Source organism: Elgaria multicarinata, chromosome 5 (assembly GCF_023053635.1).
Source record: "Elgaria multicarinata webbii isolate HBS135686 ecotype San Diego chromosome 5, rElgMul1.1.pri, whole genome shotgun sequence".
Classification (NCBI taxonomy): Eukaryota; Metazoa; Chordata; class Lepidosauria; order Squamata; family Anguidae; genus Elgaria; species Elgaria multicarinata.
Window position 1 is genome coordinate 101,740,558 of NC_086175.1, and position 23,493 is coordinate 101,764,050.

General features: G+C 41.3%; 1 protein-coding gene across 1 annotated transcript in view; it reads right to left on the reverse strand.

Annotated features, from left to right (window-relative positions):
* Positions 1–23,493, reverse strand: part of CFAP44 (cilia and flagella associated protein 44) — a 58,377-nt gene that overhangs the window by 29,837 nt on the left and 5,047 nt on the right. Inside the window, exons 3-18 of the mRNA XM_063126920.1 lie at positions 20,719–20,784; positions 19,256–19,436; positions 17,559–17,721; positions 16,800–16,902; positions 15,352–15,568; positions 14,055–14,169; positions 12,185–12,349; positions 10,207–10,362; positions 8,732–8,779; positions 6,260–6,359; positions 5,778–5,872; positions 4,329–4,538; positions 3,373–3,483; positions 2,816–2,968; positions 1,498–1,725; positions 684–829 (exon numbers count right to left, since the gene is read on the reverse strand). Of these exons, the coding sequence (XP_062982990.1) occupies positions 684–829; positions 1,498–1,725; positions 2,816–2,968; positions 3,373–3,483; positions 4,329–4,538; positions 5,778–5,872; positions 6,260–6,359; positions 8,732–8,779; positions 10,207–10,362; positions 12,185–12,349; positions 14,055–14,169; positions 15,352–15,568; positions 16,800–16,902; positions 17,559–17,721; positions 19,256–19,436; positions 20,719–20,784 (2,257 nt within the window). The remainder of the gene's footprint in view (positions 1–683; positions 830–1,497; positions 1,726–2,815; positions 2,969–3,372; positions 3,484–4,328; positions 4,539–5,777; positions 5,873–6,259; positions 6,360–8,731; positions 8,780–10,206; positions 10,363–12,184; positions 12,350–14,054; positions 14,170–15,351; positions 15,569–16,799; positions 16,903–17,558; positions 17,722–19,255; positions 19,437–20,718; positions 20,785–23,493) is intronic.

Sequence of the window (23,493 nt, forward strand, 5' to 3'; positions counted from 1 at the left end):
TAATAAAAGCAAACATCAATAAAACAGCAGCTGGAATTTATTCATCAGTCAGGAAATGCTTGCCTAAGAAGAAGAATCCTGAGTAAATGCTGAAAACAAAGTAGTGTAAGTGCTTGCCTGATCTCAGTTGGAAGGGCATTCCATAAGTTGGGAGCCACCACATTAAAAGCCCTACACTGAGGGCTTCTTTAGATTTAGGGGAAACTGCATTTCCTTACTGGAGCTTTGCTTCCTGCTTCTCTTGTGCAATTGTAATGTAGCCCAATGGAATTCACTACCACTCATTCAAATTATCTGAAATCCAAATGATTGGGTCCTACAGATGGAGTGTGGACAATGGAAATTCATTTTTGCCCCTTTATATGCCCTGATCAAGGTGTCAAACTTTTATGCAGAGGTGAGACTAGGTAACTACTACAGATCATGATGTTTATGTTAGTTTAATGAGTCTTTACACGAACCATTTTACATAATTCTTCTTCAATTCCACAACGTAAGGTAAGGGTGGAGAACACTAAGCAGCCAACCATTACATCAGGAGTGTATCTTGCAAACATACACAGGCTTATATACACCCACCACAGCACAAACAACCAAGGATTTCCCACATATATTCTAAAACACTCAGCTTTCTGGAAACCCTAGCCATCAAACCAATTGGCATACTGTAAATATCTTATTACCAAAACGAGATGTTTCTAATGGGATTGTCATCTGCATCTTCTATAGGAATAACATCAAAGGGCTCATCTTCCCTAGCCTCAGGGTCTTTTTGGTGCTGCATAGGAGAAAATGCACAGTGGTACAGGAACCCAGAGTCATATTCTCCCTGAAAGAAAGACAGACCACACACATCATGAAGTGGTGTTAAGAAGAGTGATTTTATGCGTACATAATTATTTTACAAGTTATTTCTTATTCCTTCATTGCCTTCCCCCTCTACCGATAAACCTATTACAGCTAAAAATTACAGCCTGAACCTTTTCCCTTCCATAGAGTGGTTCCATTCACAAGTGACATTTCATACCATATAATACACAAATGCATTTCAATTCTAGCTGTGAGAAAGGGCACACTTTTTTGGGGAAAAGGAATCTGCTAGAATGATTCACATTTCAGACCAAAGGAGTGCTGCACCAATAGAATACAAAGATGCAGAAGCCAAACGTTTGCCCAAATAGCTCGTATGTTTGAAACACATCCGGAATCTGCATCTTTCCATTTATATTTTAATCTCGTATCTCAGGTGATCTGGAAGACAATGGGAGTGATACCACTACCAAAGCGCAAAGAGACTGCTTAATCCCTTCTATATGTTATTAAAAAACTTCTGACTCCAATCAAGTTGTAATAGAACTGAGCTAGTGACAAAAGAATACAATCTAAAGCACCAGCTTTCCAAGTCATTCAAGCCACACTCAGGAGAGAAGAAACCTTGGCTGTGGGTGTGGGTAATCCTGTGGCCTCACATCAAAAGAGAAATAAAAATAGATTTACCAAAGACAACCAAAATCTCCCTGGTGCAGAGTAAAACCCACAGAGGATGGGACTTGGAGTATGTGGTATAAAGATGTCTGGCAGCGGTTCCTCTTCTTCAGCCGGTTCCTCTGGAAATTCAATTTCTTCCAACTCTTTTCCGTGGTCTATTTGCTCCTTTATCCAACGCTGCTTTGCCTTTTCCTTCTCTATCTTCACATTTTCTCTGCGTTTAATTTCCAATTCTCTCTTTATTGGAGACAGTAAAATAAGAACATGAGAAGAGGCTTGCTGGATCACACCAAAGGACCCAGCTTGTCCAGCATCTGGTTTTCCACCATGGGCAACCGGGTGCCTGTGTGAAGACCACAAGCAGGACGCGAGGGCAATAATCCACTTCCATATTTGGCAAATATCTCCTAGCCTTTATTCATTTGACAAAAACCATAAAACAGTTAAGGGCACAATCCTATTCCCCACCCCTCGATGATCATAAGCCTCCGAAATCAGAGGCTTACCATCATCCAACGCGAATGGAAGAAGCCGTCTGCTTGTAGAAGGCCACCTTTGGATCCATGATTGAGAAATGGCTGTTTAGAATGATTATGCCATGTAGGGCAGAACATAATGGGGCGCTTGCAGCCCCGCCAATTCCTTTGTGCTCCACTGATTCCCTTCTGCAAGCAGTGGATTCTGACAGTTCCATTGCAGAAGCAGGATCCACCACCTAATGCAAGGAAGATTTAGCGCTACCTAGGAGAAGGCCTAAAACAAGCAGAAATGCTCATTTCTGGAAGAAGGCAGATCAGCGGAGTGCCCTTATGGGCGCTCTGCCAATCTGCCTCCTTCCAGAAATGAGTCTTTCTGCTCTTCTCAGGTTGCCCAAGAAGTGCTAAATTGCAGTTGCGCAAGTGGTAGAGTCCGGGGAGGGCTGCTTGTGCAATGGAATTTGCAGGGCGGAAGAGAATCAGCAGGGGAAGAAGTGCCCCATTGGATTCCGCCCATGAATTCTCTATCGAATCCCGTTACTATGTTTTATATTATACACATTCCTCTCTCTTTTTTAAAAAAGATCTCCGAGAATTTATAAAATTCAACCCACAACATCTTAAGCAAAATTGTGAATAAGTTATGCCTTGCCACCACTTTTATATGTGGCTCAGCTAGAGACTCACATCCAGCCATTGACCATGTGAACTGGGAATGATGGGCGTTACAGCCCAACAGATCGGGAGGGCGTCAGGACGGGGAAGGCTGAACGAATGAGTTCAGCATTTCGTACTTCAGGATATTTAAGTACTATCAATTCCGTTTCCTTATTTATATTGCAGTACTTTACCAAAAGGCGAGATTTTATACTCCAGAAACGAAAGTAGTCCGTCGGAAGGTCTTTGATTTTATAGGTAACTGCCACTTCATAATCCCCAGGGTTTGGAGCCGGAACCTGGACAACAATGCCATTGTCACAGAGAATAAGCAGCTTGCTCTGAGGCTGCAGGTCAGAACATGGAAAAAGGAAAAAGAAAAAGCATCAGGCCTGTGTATGGCACAGAGCTCATGGGGAGCTATTGCCATCACACCAAAGTGTTCATGATGATGAAACCCAAACCAGATTGATCTCTTCAGTTTGAGTGAATGAGAAAAAGAGCGACAGATGAAATGCAATGTAAATCTTTGAAAAGAAGTGCACATTGGGACAAAATGTCTGCTTTTTACTATTAAAATGTTGCTATCCTTATGATTAACCCAGATCACTTATCATTTAGATACTTAGGTCTATATTAAATGCAGATTTATTTAAATAACGTATCTGGATCCTTTAGTACACAACACAATATCATGATATATGGCAAAAAGCATGAGATGCACGTACTATGGAAAACAAGAGCTACTCACATGAGAAGGCGGAGACCACTGCAATGCATGCACAGGCCCTGGAACACTGATAAACCCAATTGGCTCATATTTGTCTTCCACACTAAAGAAGAAAACAGTTTTATCTCTACTCTGAAAAATAAAATAAAAAAACAGGAAAATTACCAAAGCCACACATTCCACTAGCGTATCCACGCTAACAAATTACACCAAAAGACACACAGAGTCCTGTATCACTACCAGCTTCTTCTTCTTTTTTAAAAAATATGAAGCTTCGTAGGCAAAAGCCAACTTTATCAGTTGCACCAGGTGTTTCCAGCAAACTTCCAGAATAACACAGAAGTTTTGCCTGCTTGCCTTGTATAAATTCATTTCAGGCTGAACTCTGGAACACGTGGGGGTGTGTCTGTCTGTACAGCGCTGCTTTGTAGCTGGATTCCCTGTAGCATCGTTGCTGCAAAGCAGGAACGATAAATTCATATGGCAGGAGAAGTTTTCTAGCCATCCGGCTAGAAAAACCACAGTGCCGCTGGCAGCTCATCAAGCCCGCCCCCCGTGCTTATCCTGGACTTACGCTGGGTCTTGCAACACCCACTGATTTAACCTGAACTGAGGCCATCACTGACAGACTGGGAAAACATGGTAAACTCAGAGCCACTAAAAAAATGTGGTAAAAGGACATCGCAGAAAAGCGCAGTTTCAGGCATAGAAGCCCAACGTGGCTATGAGTTGGCGGCTGTGTCATATAAACAATGCAGTGCCTCTGCGCAGCCACAATGGGTTAAATAGGCCTTATACACACATCCCTGGAGTCTGTGTCCAGCCCTGAATTAATTCGGATTGGGTTCAAGGACACCCATGGCACTGCCTAGAGGTTTCTAAGACCCTAGCGCTGCTTTCATGAATAAATCTGCATTTTCTTTTCAAAAATGCACATGGCCTATTCCCAAGCATTCCTTTAAAAAGCCAATACATACCCCTGTGGCAAGCACTTCCCCATTACGCTCGTAGGCCAATGCTGTAACTACACTGGTATGAGGTTTGAAAGCCTGTTTCAGACGCAAGGCTGCATCCGCTACAGTCTCACGTCCAGCAACGACAGGGAGTCCCTTTGGATTATAAAGTTCAATGATGCGAACCACGCCATCTTGAAAACCTGCAGCAATTATACCTCCTTTGGGATTCGCCTTTGATAAAGAGAACAGTTGCCATTATCATAACCCCCTGGTAAATAGTCAAATTAAACCTTCAAGAGAGCACCTCATAAATCAAATCAAAGTCTGTATTGTTCGCATATATTGAGAATAATTCACATACATTGTGGCTGACACGTTGTTCTCAAATGCCAGTAACGAAATACTATTTTTATCCCAACACAACTAGAAGATTCAGGACAGGACACAAGAGCAAAATCCATAAAACAGAAAAGTAAAATGTTTCCCAAATAATGAATATGAGAACAAAATCAAAAACCTTGGACTAACCATCCCCTGCTCCTGGGCAATACCAACATATATGTTTCCACCCTCACCAACTAAAAGGGAACAGTAGAACCAAGAACAATCATCCCACCCACAGACAGCACAGCCTCTTTCTCTAGGCAAGGGTGGACAACCTGTGGCCATCCAGATTTTGTTGGGACTACAACTTCCATCATCCCTGACCATTGTCCATGTTAAGGGCAGCTGATGGGAGCTGAAGTCCAATATACTCTGAGGGCCACAGGTTGCCCATTCCTTCTTAGTGGATGGCACCATGACTAGAAATGCATGAATCTTTAAAAAGACAAAGAAGTAAGAGACATAACTTTTATTGTTCAACATAGGAAGAATTTATTTATTTATTACATTTCTATACCGCCCAATAGCCGGAGCTCTCTGGGCGGTTCACAAAAATTTGAAAACCTTCTTGCATTATGGGTCGTCAGAAATTATGCCTTCCTTCTTCAAACTATATCTTCACTTCCTTGGAAAGAATGCAAATTTATCCAGACCACTTTGTGAAAAATCTGGGTAAATTTAAATGAAAAAATGCCACTATACCTGGAGACTGAGGAAGGCCCTATCTCTAAGAGGGGCTAGGAAGGAAACTACAAGTCATGGGGGGAACTGGACAAAGAGAAATGGAGAAGAACCCAGTCAACCAGTTCCTAAATCGCTATGCTGCATTGTCCAACAGAGGGACTACAATTAGCCATTGATATATTACTCTAGCTAGGCTCCATCCACATCCGAGGAAAGGTCATGCTTGGCATACAGAAGGTCCCAGGTTCAATCCTTGGATTCTCCAGGTAGGGCAAGGAAAGAATCCTGCCTGAAACCCTGCTGCCAGTTAGTGTCAACAATACCGGGCTAGATGGGCCCATGGTCTGACTCAGTATAAGGCAGCTTCCTATGTACTTTCCAATCTTATCTTGCACTACTTACCACTTTTGGTGCCCAGGTGAGTGCTGTTCCTCCCTGTTTAAACTTCATCTCAGTCAACTGCACCTTACTAATGAAATCAAAGATACGCACTGAACCTGTAATAGACATTTAGCAGCTGATCAGGAAAAGAGGAAAGATGTATATTACAAATAAATGTGATGATTACATTAGTTGTTCCCTAAGTCATACATATTGGAGAGCAGAACATAAAATATTGTTTCGGAATTGCAGAGATTTGGATGTGAAACTGTTTATGGAAAAGTAGACTTCTGCTGAGTTTATATATAAATTGGTCAAAAAACAATATTTACATGGGAGACTGGGGAAAAAAATGAAACTATGCCCCTGTAAGCGATCACTGTAAATTATCAAGGGGTGATCAGGCTGAATACTTAATATCCAATTTTAACCTTTAAAACTAGGAGGGGCGGGGTGGGGGGAAGGAACAATGGCAGGAGTCAAATAAAAAGAGCTGCACTTACGGTCCAGAGCCGTCGTGGCCATGATATATGTGACTGGGGAGACACATACCGCTTCTATCTTTCCAGAATGAAAAGTAAAGAGGCATTCTGGATCGTGAGTCTACAATGGAAAACATAAAAACAAAGTGTTCTTCAGAGGGCTATTTGTAAAACTATATTTGAAAGCTATGAGGACTCTCCATCGTTAGACTTTTTTTTAAAGCAGAGGCTGAATGGCCATCCATCCATCAGGGTTGTTATAGTAGGTGATTTATCACATGGGCAGCAGGTTGGACTAGATGACATTTGAGGTCCCTTCTAATTCTAAGATTAATAAGTAGTACTGAAGTTATGTATCATTAAGGTCCCATTGAAAATCAGAACCCTGAAATATGTAAAACAGTCAACTTGGGATGCCTAATCTTAGATCTAATGGGCACATTTACAGACTGGATTGAGATTATGCATACTAATGCAAAAGCAAGGATCTTTCCTAAAATATCTATATCAGAACACTTTGTATTTTCAAGGAAGAAGTATAAGAAGCCCTTTAATCTGCTCTTTTATTCACATAATCATCATCATCACTGTTGTTTTATGCTGTTGTTTTTATATTTTTGATGGTTTTAAATATTGTATACTTTTTAATGTTCACTGTTTTTAACTTTTGTAAACTGCCCAGAGAGCTTCAGCTATGGGGTGGTATATAAATTTAATAAATAATAATAATAATTTAATAATTAATAATCATCATAATCTGTATACTGCCCATAGCCGAAGCTCCCTGGGTGGTTTACAAAACATTAAAACATTAAACAATAAAAATAAATATACAAAATTTAAAACCATAGAAACAGACAGCAAAAACATCCATTTAAAAACAACTTTGAGCTCTCAGCCAGACCTAAAGATAGATCTGGGATCGATTAAAACTCAACATATTATGCTAAATGCCTGGGAGATGACTTGGCGTCAAAAAGTTAATGATGTTGGTGCCAGGAGGGCCTCATCGGGGAGATCATTCTATAATTAGGGGGCCACCACTGAGAAGGCCCTTTCCTTTGTTGCCCTCCTCCAAGCTTCCCTCGGAGTAGGCACCTGGAGGAGGGCCTTAGATGTGTTGAACTCATAAGCAAGTTTTCCTACCACAAGGACATTCCTAGCCCTCGTTTTGCATTCACTGTTTGACAGACTCACAAAACTGGCTTTTCTAAAAGGTATGAACATGCAACCCCTCACTGCTTGAAATGACCCAGGTTCATAATGGCTTCTACTATAATTTTTATTTTTATTTATTTATTATTGCATTTATATCCTGCCTTTTTTCCTCCAAGGAACCCAAGGCGGCATACATAATCCTCCTCCTCTCCATTTTATCCTCACAACAACAACCCTGTGATGTAGGTTGGGCTGAGAGTCTGTGACTTGCCCAAAGTCACCCAGTGGATTTTCATGGCTAAGTGGGGACTAGAACCCAGATCTCCCAACTCCCAGTCCAACACTTTAGCCACTACACTACACTGGCTCTCATAAAGATGGACTCATAAAGATATGCATTGCTCCATGATCTAAATCTACCCTGAGAACTGCAGTTGAAAACCATTGCTACATTGCCACGGCAGGGAATTCCTTACCCATCTCCACATAAACCCTGACATCTAGTGTAAACATTGGCTTGTATTTTGCATGGCCCTTCTTGGCACCCTTGCCATCTACTTGAAGGTGCTCACATGTCTGAAAGCTTATAAGTCCAGGGATGAGAATCCTCAGGTCAAATCTGGCCCTCCTCAGGTTCCAGCCCCTGCCCCCTCCTTTTCCCCCAAACACTGATTGCTTAGTAGGGCTTTTGTGCATTTTCACCCATTTTAAAGGTTGAAATTCCTATCCTAAGGGTTGGTTACTGACAGTAAGAGCTTTAAGCTTCAATAGGCTGGTATGTTTTGTTCCATTGTTGTACTGCTCTAACTGTCAGGAAGTTTTTCCTGATGTCCAGCCAAAATCTGGCTTCCTGTAACTTGAGCCCATTATTCCGTGTCCTATACTCTGGGATGATTGAGAAGAGATCCTGGCCCTCCTCTGTGTGACAACCTTTCAAGTACTTGAAGAGTGCTATCATGTCTCCCCTCAGATATTAGCAGTGCTACCCTAAACATCTACCTAGAAGTAAACCCTACTGAGTTCAATGAGACTTACTCCCAGGTAAGTGTGTATAAGATTACAGCCTAATTTTCTTTGCTGTAAGTTTCTTTGGACTTCTTTATGTATTAGTGAACAGAAATAAATCAGGATCTAAATTTGCTTGTACTTTTTAAATTTTCTCCATTGTATTTTCTCCAATCGTTTTTTGGCCATGTCACACAACCACCAGAAATGGAAGTATCTTTCAACAGTTTGATTCATTTTTCCAGCATTTATGATCTATTTATCCATCAGATGCAAACTGGGTATAATTCAGGAATGATGGGGGGAAATCAGGGAAAAAGTAAAACTCACAACATTTGCGAAACTCAGATCAAGCTTCCAGATGGCTCCATTGAAATCCTAAAGAAGGAAACATTTAACACCTGGATGTTATTTCAAATAATATTTATTTCCCTATCCCGAAGACATTGGCTCCAATTCAGAGAAAGTTAGCTGCCCTTTTCTATAGGAAACAGCAACTCCCTTGTCTCATTGATTTCATCTAAAGTTAAGCAAACTAAGGGCCAAGTCACAAATGGCACTAAAAACATCACTGCAAGTACTGTGAAACTTTTTAAAAATAGATACACAGAGGCCTAATCAGGACTGGGACCATGGCATGAGAAATGTCTGGTCCTTTCCTCCACTATGATCCTGACAAAAACCACCTCCTTCCCCATAGCTGCTAGTATCCCAAGGGAAACTCTGTTTGGCATTAATACAAGCTTCCCTTCTGATGCTAAGAGCAGCTTCCGGGGACACATTTTGTCAGGAGTGAGGTAGAGGAGGAAAGGGTTAACCTTTCCCCACATATCATAGTCCCAAATGTAATCACTTGTCCTGTTTCAGAAATGAGTGTTTCCACTCATTTCTGTGGGAAAAGTCAAAGAGGTGGCAATGTCCCACTAGCAGATGCACAAGCAAGTGAAACAAAAGCACCAGCAACACCTAGGGCAATATCCATCGGGGCATTGCACGAGCGCTCCCTCCTACTGATTCTGTGACGCAAGTGGGACCCACTGATTGTGCAACAGAGGTTTAATGCTTCCTACAGAAAGCTCTGTGAAACGAGTGGAAACACTCATTTCTGAAACAGGACAGAAACTGCAGAAACGAGCATCCTGCACATAGCAGGAGAGAGCAGCGATTCCGAGTTTAAAAAAACATCGGACTTAATTAGGGTTTTTTTTTGTTGCACAAGAAAGGCCAGAAGTGGCGGAAGGCATGTGGGAGGCAGATGACATCATGTGAGGAACCTGAGCAAACTTCGTGAGTGCCCAGTAACAAGCGTGCAATAAAACGCTCGTCGGATGGAGCTTTTAGCAAACCTCCTCTAAAACCCAGTGATGAGACTCACCTCACAATTCTTGGATACTGAACAAATATCCTGTTAAGGTTGTACCTTAACAGGATATTTGTTAAACACAGGATAAACACAACTCTAACAAATCTGCAACTACACCTTGCTTGGACTGCAGTGTTGTATGAGTAATGGCAAATAACACAACATGTGCCACAGAACTTGTCTGGTCATATAACCAGACCTGAATAGGCAGGCGATTTTTGTAACGCTGTCACACCATAGGGTCACGAAGCAGAATGACCTCAGCTGACGCTAACATGATAAAAGTGGCTTCACTCTGTAGCATGTGCCATTACGACATCATCACATCTTAGACTTGGAAAAGAATGAAGTGTACTACTGAATCACAGAAGCGTCCTGATCACACACTGATGCCCTCAAAAAAAGGCTTTGGACATTAGAGAAAGAAGAAAACAAGTCTTACCTGAGCATACCAATATGGTTCTCCACGTTCATGGATTTTCATCATACAGCTCAGATTGACATTTTTGCCAACTAACAGTTCATTCATTTGTTCCATCTCCATCAGTCCAGTATCATCCACAACATCAGCTGTGTCTATTGTTTCAAAATCCCAAACCTTCACAGAGTTTGGGAGAGAAAAGAAGGTCCTTTATTGTTGCTAAACAAAAGCATTTTTAGAAAATACAGACCATATGAGCAAATCTAAGGGAAGGGGTGTGATGGAGCTGGAGATTAAGCTGGTGTATCATCCAATAGCTGAAGCTCTCTGGCCAGTTCACAAAAATTACAAACCACAAATACAAGATAATAAAAAACATAATATAAAAAAAAGTAAGATACAAAATTTAAACAGCAAAAATCAGTTACAGTAAGATACTGGACCTGATAAAAACAACTGACAAGCCCCACCATATGCTGTCAAATCCCTGAGAGTAGAGGACAGGGAGTAGAAGCCATCATTGGGGGGGGGGCACCACTGAGAAGGCCCTCTCCCTTGTTCTCACTGTTCAAGCCTCCTTCAGAGGAGGCACTCGGAGGAAGGTCTCAGATATTGATAATAGTGTCTGGATAGGTTGATCATACTGTCAGAAGAGGTGCCCCATCAGGTATTATTTATTTATTTATTTATATAGCACCATCAGTGTACATGGTGCAGTACAGAGAAAAACCATAAAACAGCAAAACCCTGCCGCATAGGCATACATTCTAACAGAATCATAATAAAACAATAAGTAGGGGAAGAGAATGCACCAAACAGGCACAGGGTAGAGTAAAACAAACAGTATAAAAGTATTACAGTCCTGAGCCCTGTAAGGCTTTATATGTTGAAACCATCAGGTTTGGAAACATACAGGCAGCCAATAAAAATGGTCCAGAATCAGTGTTATGTGCTCAGACTTTCTGGTCCTTGTTATTAATTTGACTGCTGCACAAGCAAAAACGCCTCATGGACTTTCACACCCTTCCCAGCTTCCAAAGGATTCCCTATTTCAAAGGAGTCCCTGTTTCAAAAATATCCCCCTTCTATTCCCCACGGTCCCAAGGCTACTCACCCTTCTCCACAGCTTTTTACGTGCACTTTAAATGCATTCCCGCAATTAACGTCTGGCTTGGCCCTTATTCAACCATGTAAAGTAGGAGTGAGCAGCTTGTGGCTCTCTTGAAGTGTTGGCCTACAATTCCCACCAGTCCTGGCCAGCACAGACAACAGTGAAGGATGATGGAAGTTGTACACCAAAACATCTAGAGCAGTGGTTCTCAACCTTCCTAATGCCGTGACCCTTTAATACAGTTCCTCATGTTGTGGTGACCCCCAACCATAAAATTATTTTCGTTCTTCTCTACACGATCCATTATCATGGGATGGTTTGCTAATGAAAATAATACATAACAATAGCTTTAATAATACAAAAGATGATACATGACATAGTTCAGTCAATACAGTTTCCTAAACTATCGGAAATATGTGTTTTCCGATGGTCTTAGGCGACCCCTGTGAAAGGGTCATTCGACCCCCAAAGGGGTCCCGACCCACAGGTTGAGAACCGCTGATCTAGAGGATCACAAATATCCACTATGTTCATGTCTGAAGGACCTTCTGATCCCGTTTAAACCTGCCCATGCTTTGAATTCTGCTTCAGAGGGTCTCTTCCAGGCTGCCCCCACCTTGGCAGATAGCAAATGGAGAAAGGACCTTTCCTGCGCTGGTCTCTCCATTGCAAAATGCCCTTCCCAGAAACACTTGCCATCAACCTTATTCACTCTCAGGTACCACGTTAATAAGATATATATTCCTCTAGCAGAAAATGGTCCTCGTGAATACTTCAATTCAACATACAGAATAGTAAATACTATCTTTAAACTACAAATAAGCTTGGGAATACTCAATATGTCAGTCCTCTAAAGATTCAATAACCTGCTCTTAAAAAACAACTCACCCTGATGTATCCATCTGATCCGACACTGACCACCTCTCCTTCATCCAGAAGTAACTGATTAATTGGGCCATTGTGGCAATTTCTATGGCCAGGTCGACAAAGTTCAACTTTTATGAGGCCCCCTTCCCAGAGTAGCAAATTGCCCCATTCCGACCCTGAAAGTACCTTTAATGCAAATGAAATCAAATATATTAGGATGGTATCACATCGATGTATATGAAAGTGACAAGACCGAGAATGTATCACTTTCCATGAAAGCTGAATCAAGTTTTCCATAGAGAGTAATATATTTCCTACGCAAAATGAGAGTGAGAATGGATGTCTGTAAGACTAAGGTTGGGATCCTATATTCATTTACCCAGAGTAAGCCCCACTGAACTCAATGAGACTCACTTCTGAATAGACATGTATAGGATCACCCTGCTAATATATTGTTTTCAAAGTGAAGACATTTTGGATTTTTACTTTCATCTCCCAATGCTTAGCAACACTCTGAAATGCTTTCAAGGGATGTTTACATACCTTGAAAGATGTGATTCAAGACAGCTATTGAAAGATGTGATTGAAAACAGCTATTGAGTGGTTCTAGGAAGGCAACTATTTACAGATTCTGAATGCTCATGTTTATCCATGCGCTTGCTCTAGAATACAGTTGGCAAAGTGCCACCTCAAAAGCCATGGACTATCACTTTCTTTTCAATACCATTAATATTGTGTGAGATCCAATGCACAATTTTAGGTGTCCAAGGCCTTTGATCCCTAGGATCTACAGATCCACCCCCCACACCATAACACAAGCAGCTTAGCTTCAAAAGATGTTTGTCACGCAGCATGGAGGGCTGATGTTTGAAAAGCACAAGTCCAAACCTCTCTTAAGCAGGAAGAATCATTCACATGTTCTTTGCATCCAAGCCACTGTGTTTCCACGTCAGATTCTAAGAGCAATTTCAATTCTCTGTGCCATTTTTTCATGTAACCAAAATGGCAAGATGGAGGTATCTCAGCAGGTTTGGTAGAACCCCACGGTTTGAAGACGTAACAATATTATTTAGGGGTGGTGGAAACTAAGGGTGTTGAGGGAACACTTCCATGGGGAGCACATCTACTCAGATAATGGTTTAAGGAATATGGCCACGTGGGTTTCACAGGTACCCACTGTGTTCAGTGAGTAAATTATGAGGGTGAGCAGGTAGGGCCCCCATCATGGAATCCATACACACACCCTGACACCCCCCTCCCCCAATTTTAGTCAAATCGTCCCCCACGGAGTCTTCAAAAAGAGTAGCAAGGAGGCTAGCACAAAACGTATGGTGGCTGAGACCGCCTCTGGAATTCAAACAGAGGTTATAATGCAGTCCCTTATATGTGGGGCTGCCTTTGAAGATGATTCAGAAACTTCAGTTAATGCAAAACTACTGGACAGAACCAGTTTGAACATAGCTCTCTGATTCTTAAATATCTCCATTGGTTAATGGAACATTTCCAGCTCAATTCAACATGCTTGTACTTATTATTAATGTCCTGTACTATACAGGGACCAGAGTACCGGAAGGAATGTTTACCTCCACAGCAGCCTGCCTGTGCAATCAGAGTGTCGTCTGAGGTCCTTCTTGGCGTGGCAATCAACACAAGTCCCCACCTTCCCATGCCAACCAAATTTGGCAACTCACAATTGTTTTTAAAATCTTTCTTTAAAACAGAACACTTTCCTGCTGTGCAAGCATGAGGATGCTTGCCCCAAGTTTTAGCAACAGGAAATACCAGAAACGCTATGCCTTTCCAACATAGCAATGCCCTGTCAACTTGGATCAGTACTGAGGGGTTCATTTTATCATCTGGAAAAGTATGAGGGAGTAAAAATGCTTCTCACCTTCCCATCTGGCAGCTCCACATATCCTTCAATGTCCGTCAGTGCTGTTTTTCCAAACCTTCCTAATGCCCCTTGTAGTTTCAAACCAGTGAAAGTGAGGGCCATCTTCCAAAACCTGGCCACATAAAAATCAAATTTAGATTTTCACCCCCAACAGAATGTTGTCAACCTTTCATATCCACTAGATCGCTGTGCTAAGATATAACAGTAAATCACAATGTAAAGCTATGAGAATGGGCCTAGTCAAGCTTTGGGCACACACACACACACACACACACACACACACACACACACACACTCATCTCCTCTTCCACACCAGCCACAAGGGTGAGATTGTAAGCTTCTGCTTCTGTTTTCAACTAACCATGGTTACTCGTTTCATCCAAACTGAGAATTGTGGTTAGAATTAACTATGGTTTAGGGAAACAAGCCAAGATCATAAATCAATGTTTGAAATTGGCTTGTTCCCTTAAACCCTGGTTAAGACTAAGCAGAGTTTGTTTGGGTTTGTACATAAGGAGTAACCATGGTTAATTGAAAGCAGAAGCAGAGACTTATGGTGTCTTTCTTGTGGCTGTGCCAGCGGAGAAGGGGGGAACATGCAAGTCCTGAGTCTGAGACATGCAACATTAAACAACAGTTCACTATTACCAATAAATGAGGCCACACTGCGTCTGGTAACTACAGATACAATGTATTGCAAATTTACACTTGTCCTGTTTAAATCAATGGGGATGTAGAACATTTTAATGTGAGCTATAACTTATCTGCATGATATATTATTATGGATTTTGATCTGGACATTTGATTTCTTTATAGTTTATACTAGTTTATAAAGTTGTTTATAGTTGTTTTTAGATGTATATTTCGGTGTATGTTGCATGTTTTGTGGTTTTAAATTTTGTATATTGTTTTTAATTGTTTTAATCTTATGTAAACCCCCCCAGAGAGCTATGGCTATGGGGCAGTATAGAAATGATAATGATGATAATAATAATAATAATAATAATAATAATAATAATAATAATAATAATTCATTTTAATAAAACAATCATTTTGTTTTATTTTAAACATCAGTAAGGATAATTTTGCCATGGTTCTTTATATTCATGATGTTGCCATACACACATACACACCCCAGTTTGTCTTCAATTGGCTCACAAAAATCAGGAAACAGCTCCACCTATTCTGAACCAGAGTGAAATCAGGTGTGATGGAGTCCATTCCTTCTCCATGCATACCGCCATGACATTCGAGTTCTTTGAGATAAAAAAACCTCTGCTAGTAGCTAGCTTACTTTATGTGGCCTGAACCAGATGTGGTGAGTTGCTCTTCATTTTCTGGAGAAAAGGTGACTCTATAAACATCTTGTGAAAACGCTTTTGATCTCAATACGATCTTTTCCTGTTTCCAGTCCCAAACTGTCAACATATAGTCAGGGCTGCTTCCAACAGTAGCTATCAAAGTGCCTGAACGATTAAAGTCAGCAAATGCATATGCCTCCTCTGTTCCACCTGGAAATAAGGTAAGATCGTTTGTTTATTAACACAATATACACGATCAAGAAAATATCCTGCTTTGCTTGCCAATCAATTAGCATGCATTAGAACTTACATAAAACATTTTGAAGCATAAAAGGGTACAAAGCATCCATAAAATTGAGGGCAATTAAGATATCCCATATGAAGATATAACATTAAAAAACCAAACAACGCATGAGCTTCAGAAGAGAGTTTACCCACAGGGCTTTAAACCTTTGTAGTAATTATAGCTATGAGACCCAAAGCGGTGTGTGTGTGTGTGTGTGTGTATGCATAGTAAGCATTTCCTTTTAATGCTTTCGTCTCAGTAATATTTGAACGGAAGTCCACAGAGCCACTTTAATTCACAACTCCTCCTAGGTTGTTTTTTTTTTTGTAAACTCCTGTAATACAGATTAGAGGTACAAGTGGAATCTGTAAAAATAGTTGCAGTCTGCTCCTACTCAATGTTCCAGTCAGCCTTCCATGCCCCTTTCTAGGATAAAGCATTTAATTCCCATTTCTCCTCCTCCATTCCTCCCCAAGACAATTCAGTATCCTGTGGCCCCTGAGCATGCACAAACCTCAACGGGCTGTTATGAGAGGGGCAGGTGTCGCCTCTTAAAAAACCCAAAAAAACTTCTGCAAACCTTGAGTTCTGGTGCAAGAATAGTGCCATTTTGAATACATAAGGATCAGCACTCAAAGTTCATTATTATTATATAGAATTGGGCTCAAATAATTTCACATTGAATTTTGCCTTACAGTGTTTTATTATTATACTGAAAACACAACAAATGTAAAAGATACTAAAGGTCTGTAAAGTGCTTGATTTGTTAGCTTTAATGTATGATTTTTTTAGCCTACTGAGTTTTATTTATGCTCCACAGAAAATAGAAAACAAACTAGTTTTGAAGAACAGAGGACTAACTCCCTAATTCTTTGCCCTTCTTTTAATATTTGGCCATTTAACCATGCTGCCATTTCTTTTTCTCTACCACGATCACAGAAAAAGAAAAACCTTATTGCACATGATTTTGAAAAGATTAACATTAGTTTTTATTAAACACATGCATTTTTTTATAAAATAAGGTGGCTATTTACAACAAAGCTTCATCTGTTCATACCAAAAAAAAAAATCTAAAATACAATACTACATTGACTGTTGAGACTACTTTTCTGTAGGTACTTGAAATCGTGAAAGATAACATATATTTCAACTTACCTCGTAATATCCGGTATGGCCTTAAGGAAGGATACTCATAGATAATCATATTTGGCTTCCATCCTTTTTCTCCTACTGCAAAGTGTGTTTTATGTGGGTGTGCCTAGTAGAAGCAAAGACTTTTTTTCACTTAATCCGTATCGCATCTTTTGCACGTCTCCAGCAAAGTACTTATTTAAGTGAGTCAACTTCTATCCCACTTTTCAATCCAGAATGATCCCCAAGGGATCATTACATAAAATATTACAAAACAGCATTGGGTTGCACATGTAGCCTTTTGGCAAATGTCATAGTTTTGGGGTACCATACCCCTCTTTCTCCAAGAGCTTCAGCATCCAAAGACAGGGAAAGAGGATCCTGGTGCAGCAGCTGTGCCTGATTCTGAACTACATATTGCACAACTGTGAAATGGACTGTGGACCCACGCCATAGTTAGGGGTGCCACTGTCCACTTTGTTGGAGTTTTCCCTAATCCAACTTATCTGGCTACCGTTGAACAACATTTGAAGCTAGTAATAACCTAAAAGGGAGAAGCATCACTAGAACAGTGTGATAAGTGGGCTGCTATTATAAGAATACAAAATTAACTCAAGCCTTGGATAAAGGCAGCAGACAGCTGCACTGCCTAAAATGTGAACCACAGGACCAAACATATATTTTTTTTCAAAAAGAGAGAGAGAAAAGGCCTCCCAACAAGCCTGAATATTTTTCTGCCAAGGGAGAACTCAAGCAAGAGATCTTACAAGCTAAATGCCGTACCGTAATGACGCCAATCCCTCCACCACTTGTGCTTCGGAGGTATCTCTGATTTTTAAGTTTCAAGTCCAGAAGTACCAGCTGATTGCCAGCTATGTAGAGGAGAGTTTGACTATCCAGCATCTGTATGTTTGACCGTCTAGTGCAGTCATAACCAAAAGAGTGCCTGAGGAACACCTACTAAGGAAAATAAGTGATGCTGTCACCTAGGTTTATCCGTGCAAAAATAATGACTCCACTAATGAAACCCAGAGAGAGGATGCTAAACAACAATACACTAATTACAAGATCTAATTTAAAGTTACAATCAATTGCAGGGAATAAAATAAGGGGATTTTTTAAAATATGAGAGTACATAGATGTAGCCAATCCCTCCTTTTTAAAACAAGATTCTTGGTCAATTACACTGCAGATCTCCACAGCATGAAAACACTATGCAATTCCTCAATGTTTTCTTTTAAAGAAAAAAACAAATGCTATGGATTTTTTCCCATAGGAACAGAGAGACAGAACCATGCTTATTTTTTTCTGCAAATCTGCTGAAAAATATTGAATCATTTCACTGAGGTCTAAAGGAAAATATCCTAAGTAACTGACAGTGGCTAGAGTCAGCTGGAACCAGAAGCAGTTTGATAAGAGATTTCATGATTGCGCAGTGTCTACACTGATTTTTATCCCACAGTCTTCTCCAGTCAAACAAAGATGCAATACAAAAACCTGCAAAAATTGTTTGAGCAGAGACAAAAATGGAAAGAGTAGACATACCAAGAGCAGTCATCTTTCTTTCAAATCACCTTCAACACTCTGAAAAAAATAATGCCCACTTCCAGCCAATCATAACTTCTTCCCTGTTCCATGATAGAATTAAGTTTAGCAATTAATGTTGTTACATTGTGACATTGCAGTCATTGGCTCACTTCAGACAACACGTTAGTCAACACAGTGTGAAAACCCCACTCAATGGTTGAATTTCTAGGGGGTACTAACTCCACCGTTGTGTGACTGTGAGCTACTGTGGAGTTGAGAAAAATCCATTGCAATATTTGATTGACAGTTCCTCTGTCCTCTCTCCTCTCCCGATCCTCCTGATGGTATCCCATCAGCCATTGCTGCAAAAAACCCAATCCCAGCAGCTCTCACAGAGCAGCACTCACTCCTTTTGCCGCTCTTGCCAGGGAACTCTGTAGCCAGTGGGAAAAGTCAACACAACAGAAAACTCCACAAAGCCCTCCACACAACACGCGACACAATGGTTGTGCAGGAACTCTCCTCTGTATAGCGTGGATATTCAGCGTGGAGTGTTTTCCAAAAAAAGTCACCTTGGGATGGAGTTATCCCGCCAGACTACACAATTCTCAACGGTAGTGTAAAAACTCCACCAGGAAGTTCTAAAACCACCGTTGAGAAACATGTTATCTGAACTGAGTCACTGACTTATATAAAGAGGTTTCTGGTACCTAAAAGGGCATTTAGATATTTTTTTTAATGGTTGCAATTTGTGCAAGGAGGGTTTCTTCTGTCCAAATCCCAACACTCTATTTATTACACAGATAATTCATGCAACACATTTCCACCCCAATCCCCAATGGCATTCCACTGAACATATTTCTAATATAGACATTTTTTCCTGAGTCATGCCACTGGGTCTATAAAAGGAAACTCAAATCCTAAATACACGCAGCATTGGCAAAAGTGGATACATGAGAGTGAGGAGGTCAAGTGGTATGCCAGAATCCGGAGTTGCATATGGGACCGAGCACAACTCTTCATAGTTATAGTAGAAGTTTTCAGAGATTTTCTTCTCTACTGGTACTTTCTTCTTCTTCTTCACCGGTTCTGGGGGCTTTTCTGGTTCTGGTGATTGCTCTTCTTCCTCCTCTTCTGGATTTAAAAAAAAATCAGCATAAAGAAGGGCATATACTCTTCAGACAGGTAAGGAGCGGGTGGCTTTTTGATGGCTGCTGTTAGACTCTGGCATCCACTTCCAAGGGAGACCGTCTGGAAGTTGGTGAACACCTTCAATGGGTAATATTCTTGCTGTATTAATCGTCTCTGCTTTTTTAATGTTTCATTTTTTAAGAAGTGCTGTCTATTGTGTGCCCTTTTGGAGGCAGTATCCTGCTGCTGAGGGCATGTCTACACCATAGGGTGTAGAGGGAGGGAGTGGGGAGGATCACGAATTTACCGGCTTCCGCAATCCTTCCCCAGAGTTTTGACAGCCGCATGACGTCCCAGAAGGATGTCATGGCCGCCATTCCCCCCACCCCCGATGATGGAGAAGTATTGCAACTGTGCTCCTCCGCAAAAGGTAAAAACAACAACACCAAAACCCAGAACCTGCTCCCCACCCCCGATGGGCACAGACTTCCAGCTGGACATCAGGAAAAACTTCCTGGCTGTTAGAGCAGTGCGACAATGGAATCAGTTACCTAGGGAGATTGTGGGCTCTTCCACAGTAGAGGCCTTCAAGAGGCAGCTGGACAAGCATCTGTCAGGGATGCTTTAGGGTGGATTCCTGCATTGAGCAGGGGGTTGGACTCAATGGCCTTGTAGGCCCCTTCCAACTCTGCTATTCGATGATTCTATGACTTCTCCCATGCAGCTCCGTGCCCATTTTAAGCACCCCACAAGAAGGGACAACCTGGAAGCAGCAGTCAAATGGCCTGCGCTCTGTGGGATGGTCATGGGACCGTGGAAAAATTCGGGTTTCTGTGGTTCCCTATATCCCGGGGAAAGTCCCTGGTTCTCCCAGGTTGCCCCCGGGATCCTCTGTGCGTCATTTGGACACACAGGGACGATCCAGGGACTACCCTGGGATATAGGGTTGGTGTAGACATGCCCATAGCCTTTGCATCGCAGGGAATTATACAACTGGCAGTCATGCGCAGGGCAGTGGGGAGACGCCACAATGGCTTCTTTTCCCGTCACAATCATCTGAACATCCTCTCAGTGTGTTCTGGTCAATTTTAAACAAGTAGGTTTTGGGGTTTAAACCTACCTGTAAACAATACCTTGTTACCAGGAATCCCAACCCCTCTGAAATCCAAGAAGTTAGCTCCATCCTTAATCTTATGTAATGGGAATAACCGCTCAAAAGATCTGAAGAAAAGAAGGTGATTTAAATATATGTGTCTCAAGCCCATAGGTTATTGGCAATACTCACCCTCACTGCCAGAGCTTCCCTCACCCTCTTCATCTGGCTTTTCTCCTTCCTCACCCTCGGTTGGTTCTTGCAAACAAGAAAAAGAGAGAACTGTGTTAATTTCCTATCCACTTTCCTTAAATACATACGTTAAATGTTTTACCTGTTTTGCTTGAAAAAGAAATTAATGTAAGTAACTGATTTATTGGCGCAGGAAACAAGCACACATATTGAAGAGCAAAAGATAACATTATAAGATGCGGTGGATGATAATACATGCTATGCTGAAAAAAAAAACCTCTTAGAATGGGCTGCCTATAACATGCACAGGGCTGAGAGACCCAAATCAAATTAATTTGTTTTAAGAAAATATTTGTATCTTAGTCTCCCTTTTTTCAAAAATGGCAAACTTTACCTTGCACTCTAGCAGCTGCCAGCTGCTTGGCTTAGGTCATGGATGATAAACATCCTGGGTAAACTAAATAAATTTACAGTTGATTCTCAATTAATTGAGGCACAATTCAAAAGTGCCTCTCCTGACTGTCCTCAAGGACATGTTCACATAGAAAATTTCAGCAATGGTCCATAGATATAGCTGTCAATCATTCATATTATTGCAGCAGCACCTTTTTCAACTCCTGTGATCACAGCTGTATCCACATGCTATACTGTGCTACAGCTGCTATAGCACGTCATCACACAGGGGAAAATCATGTTTCCTTACTTCTCTGCCCCTGCTTCTGTCCCTCATCACTTCCTCATTCTTCCCAGCCAAGAAAGACTACGTGGCCCATTCAGGGGCAGTTCTTATTGCGCTGCTTTTCCTGCACACAGCAGGGGATCACGGCACATTCCGTTTAAAAGAAGTCAGATTTTTGGAGGTCTATTTTACGACGGAAAAACAAGTGGAAGGAGCAGAAGGCGTGCAGGAGGCAAACGTCCAAAGGACGCACGCACATCCGTAAGTGGGCTGTAGCGAGCGAGCGATAAAACGCTCATCTGATGACGCTCATAGTGCTTGAAGTGAATGAGTCCCCAAAGACAGTCACCACATACCACACACACACATTTTATATATTCATATGTTTGTTGTCACTTTTTAAAAAATGTATGTTTTTTAATAATAAGATTTGAAGGGGGCATTTGGAAGGAAGGCATAAAATCAGATTTGAGAAGGCTCACTCAGAGCACCCTGAATAAATGGGCAACCATCCAAGAGATTAGTTCGGCATCCGAAAGGAGGTCAGACTGAGTGCCATCAATTTCCTACACAACTGTGAGTTATCACACTCTCCAACCACTAGGCAATGTTGTCAAATCTGGCCTAACAAAGCAGTCTTAACTTTTGCTCATGGGCAACTGAAAGGGGTGGAAGTGCCCCTCCACCAGCAGAGAGGAGCTCCACCGCAGGGTGGCACATTCAGCCTGAGGACCTTCAGTACACCCACAGAAAGCTCTGCAGGTGTACCTCGACTGCCAGCGATGTTCCTGCTAGCGGAAGGGGGGGCAAATGGGGCATTCTGGGGAAGAGGCAGCATTTGCCAGATCCAAAGCCCCCTCACTCCCCCAACGCAGCCCCAGATCAGGACCACAAACTACACCAGTCTGAGGCTGGCATAATACTTTTCCTTCTCATAGGTTTCCAAGGGAGGCAAAATTGGAAAAGAAAGGGGGAGGGGGAAGAACACTGCTGGGGTGGGGGAGCACTCAAACTTCCTGCCCTGGGTGCAGCAAGCCAGTAGGGCATCGGAAGAGGCTGATCACGCGCCATGTAATTCTCCACCCCACCCCACTTAGGGTTGCTCTGTAAACTGGTTTTTTAAAAAACCCAACGTGCTTTTCAAATCTACCTCCACTTTTGCTGATGTAATTGCTAGCTTTTTGCATGACTGATCTCTTGTCTCATATGGGTTTTGTTGGGACTGCTGTTATGGGAAATAGAAAGATGGCTGACAACCAGGCTTTCATTATATTTTTTGGCTGGAGAATTTTCTTCTACATCTCATTGGAAGTATTTTGCCACCCCCTCCCTCACAGGGATTCTGCATTATGATGCTACCCAAAAAATCCAAGTGTAACAGCCCTGGTATTCTAAGCACCTATGCTCATACCTAATTCAGATCAACATCTTCTACTTTTTCGTTTTATTTTGATTTTTTGCTTTGAATGCCTAAGAGTTCCATGGAATTTAAAGTTTATATACCATTTTTGAACTTTTATTGGTCTGAGAAATATTGTACTGCCATCCACACACATTTACTCTGTGTTTTTTGTGCAATTCTGTTAAATGGTAAGAGTCTAGTATTTAGATCTGGTAGTCCAAAGCTGTATATGTATACAAATATATTAGCCTAATCCTGCCTACAAATACAAGGTCAAGTACTGGTATAACAAGACGCTACTAGAGTAGAAGGGTCACACACATAGCTATAGACGAATACACAAAAGTAGTGTCAGTCCTCTAAATCTGAAAGTGTAGGAATATGTTATTACATATATTAACATATGTAATATGTATATTATTACATATTACATATGTTGTTATTACAACAACAATGGTATTTGATGGTTTTGAAACATAATGGGAATTCAGCTCTTTTGGAACCATCTCCAAGGCTGGTTCTGAGTACAGGTACAGTGTAAAGACAAATTTTAAGAAATGTACCTTGTCCTTTGAGACCTGAACATTAAGTAGTAAAAACACAGAACCACCTATCAAACACAGAACAACAGGATCCACTGTATGTTTATCGTGGGAATATCATTATGTTTCATAGCAAATGCCATCTAAAGTAG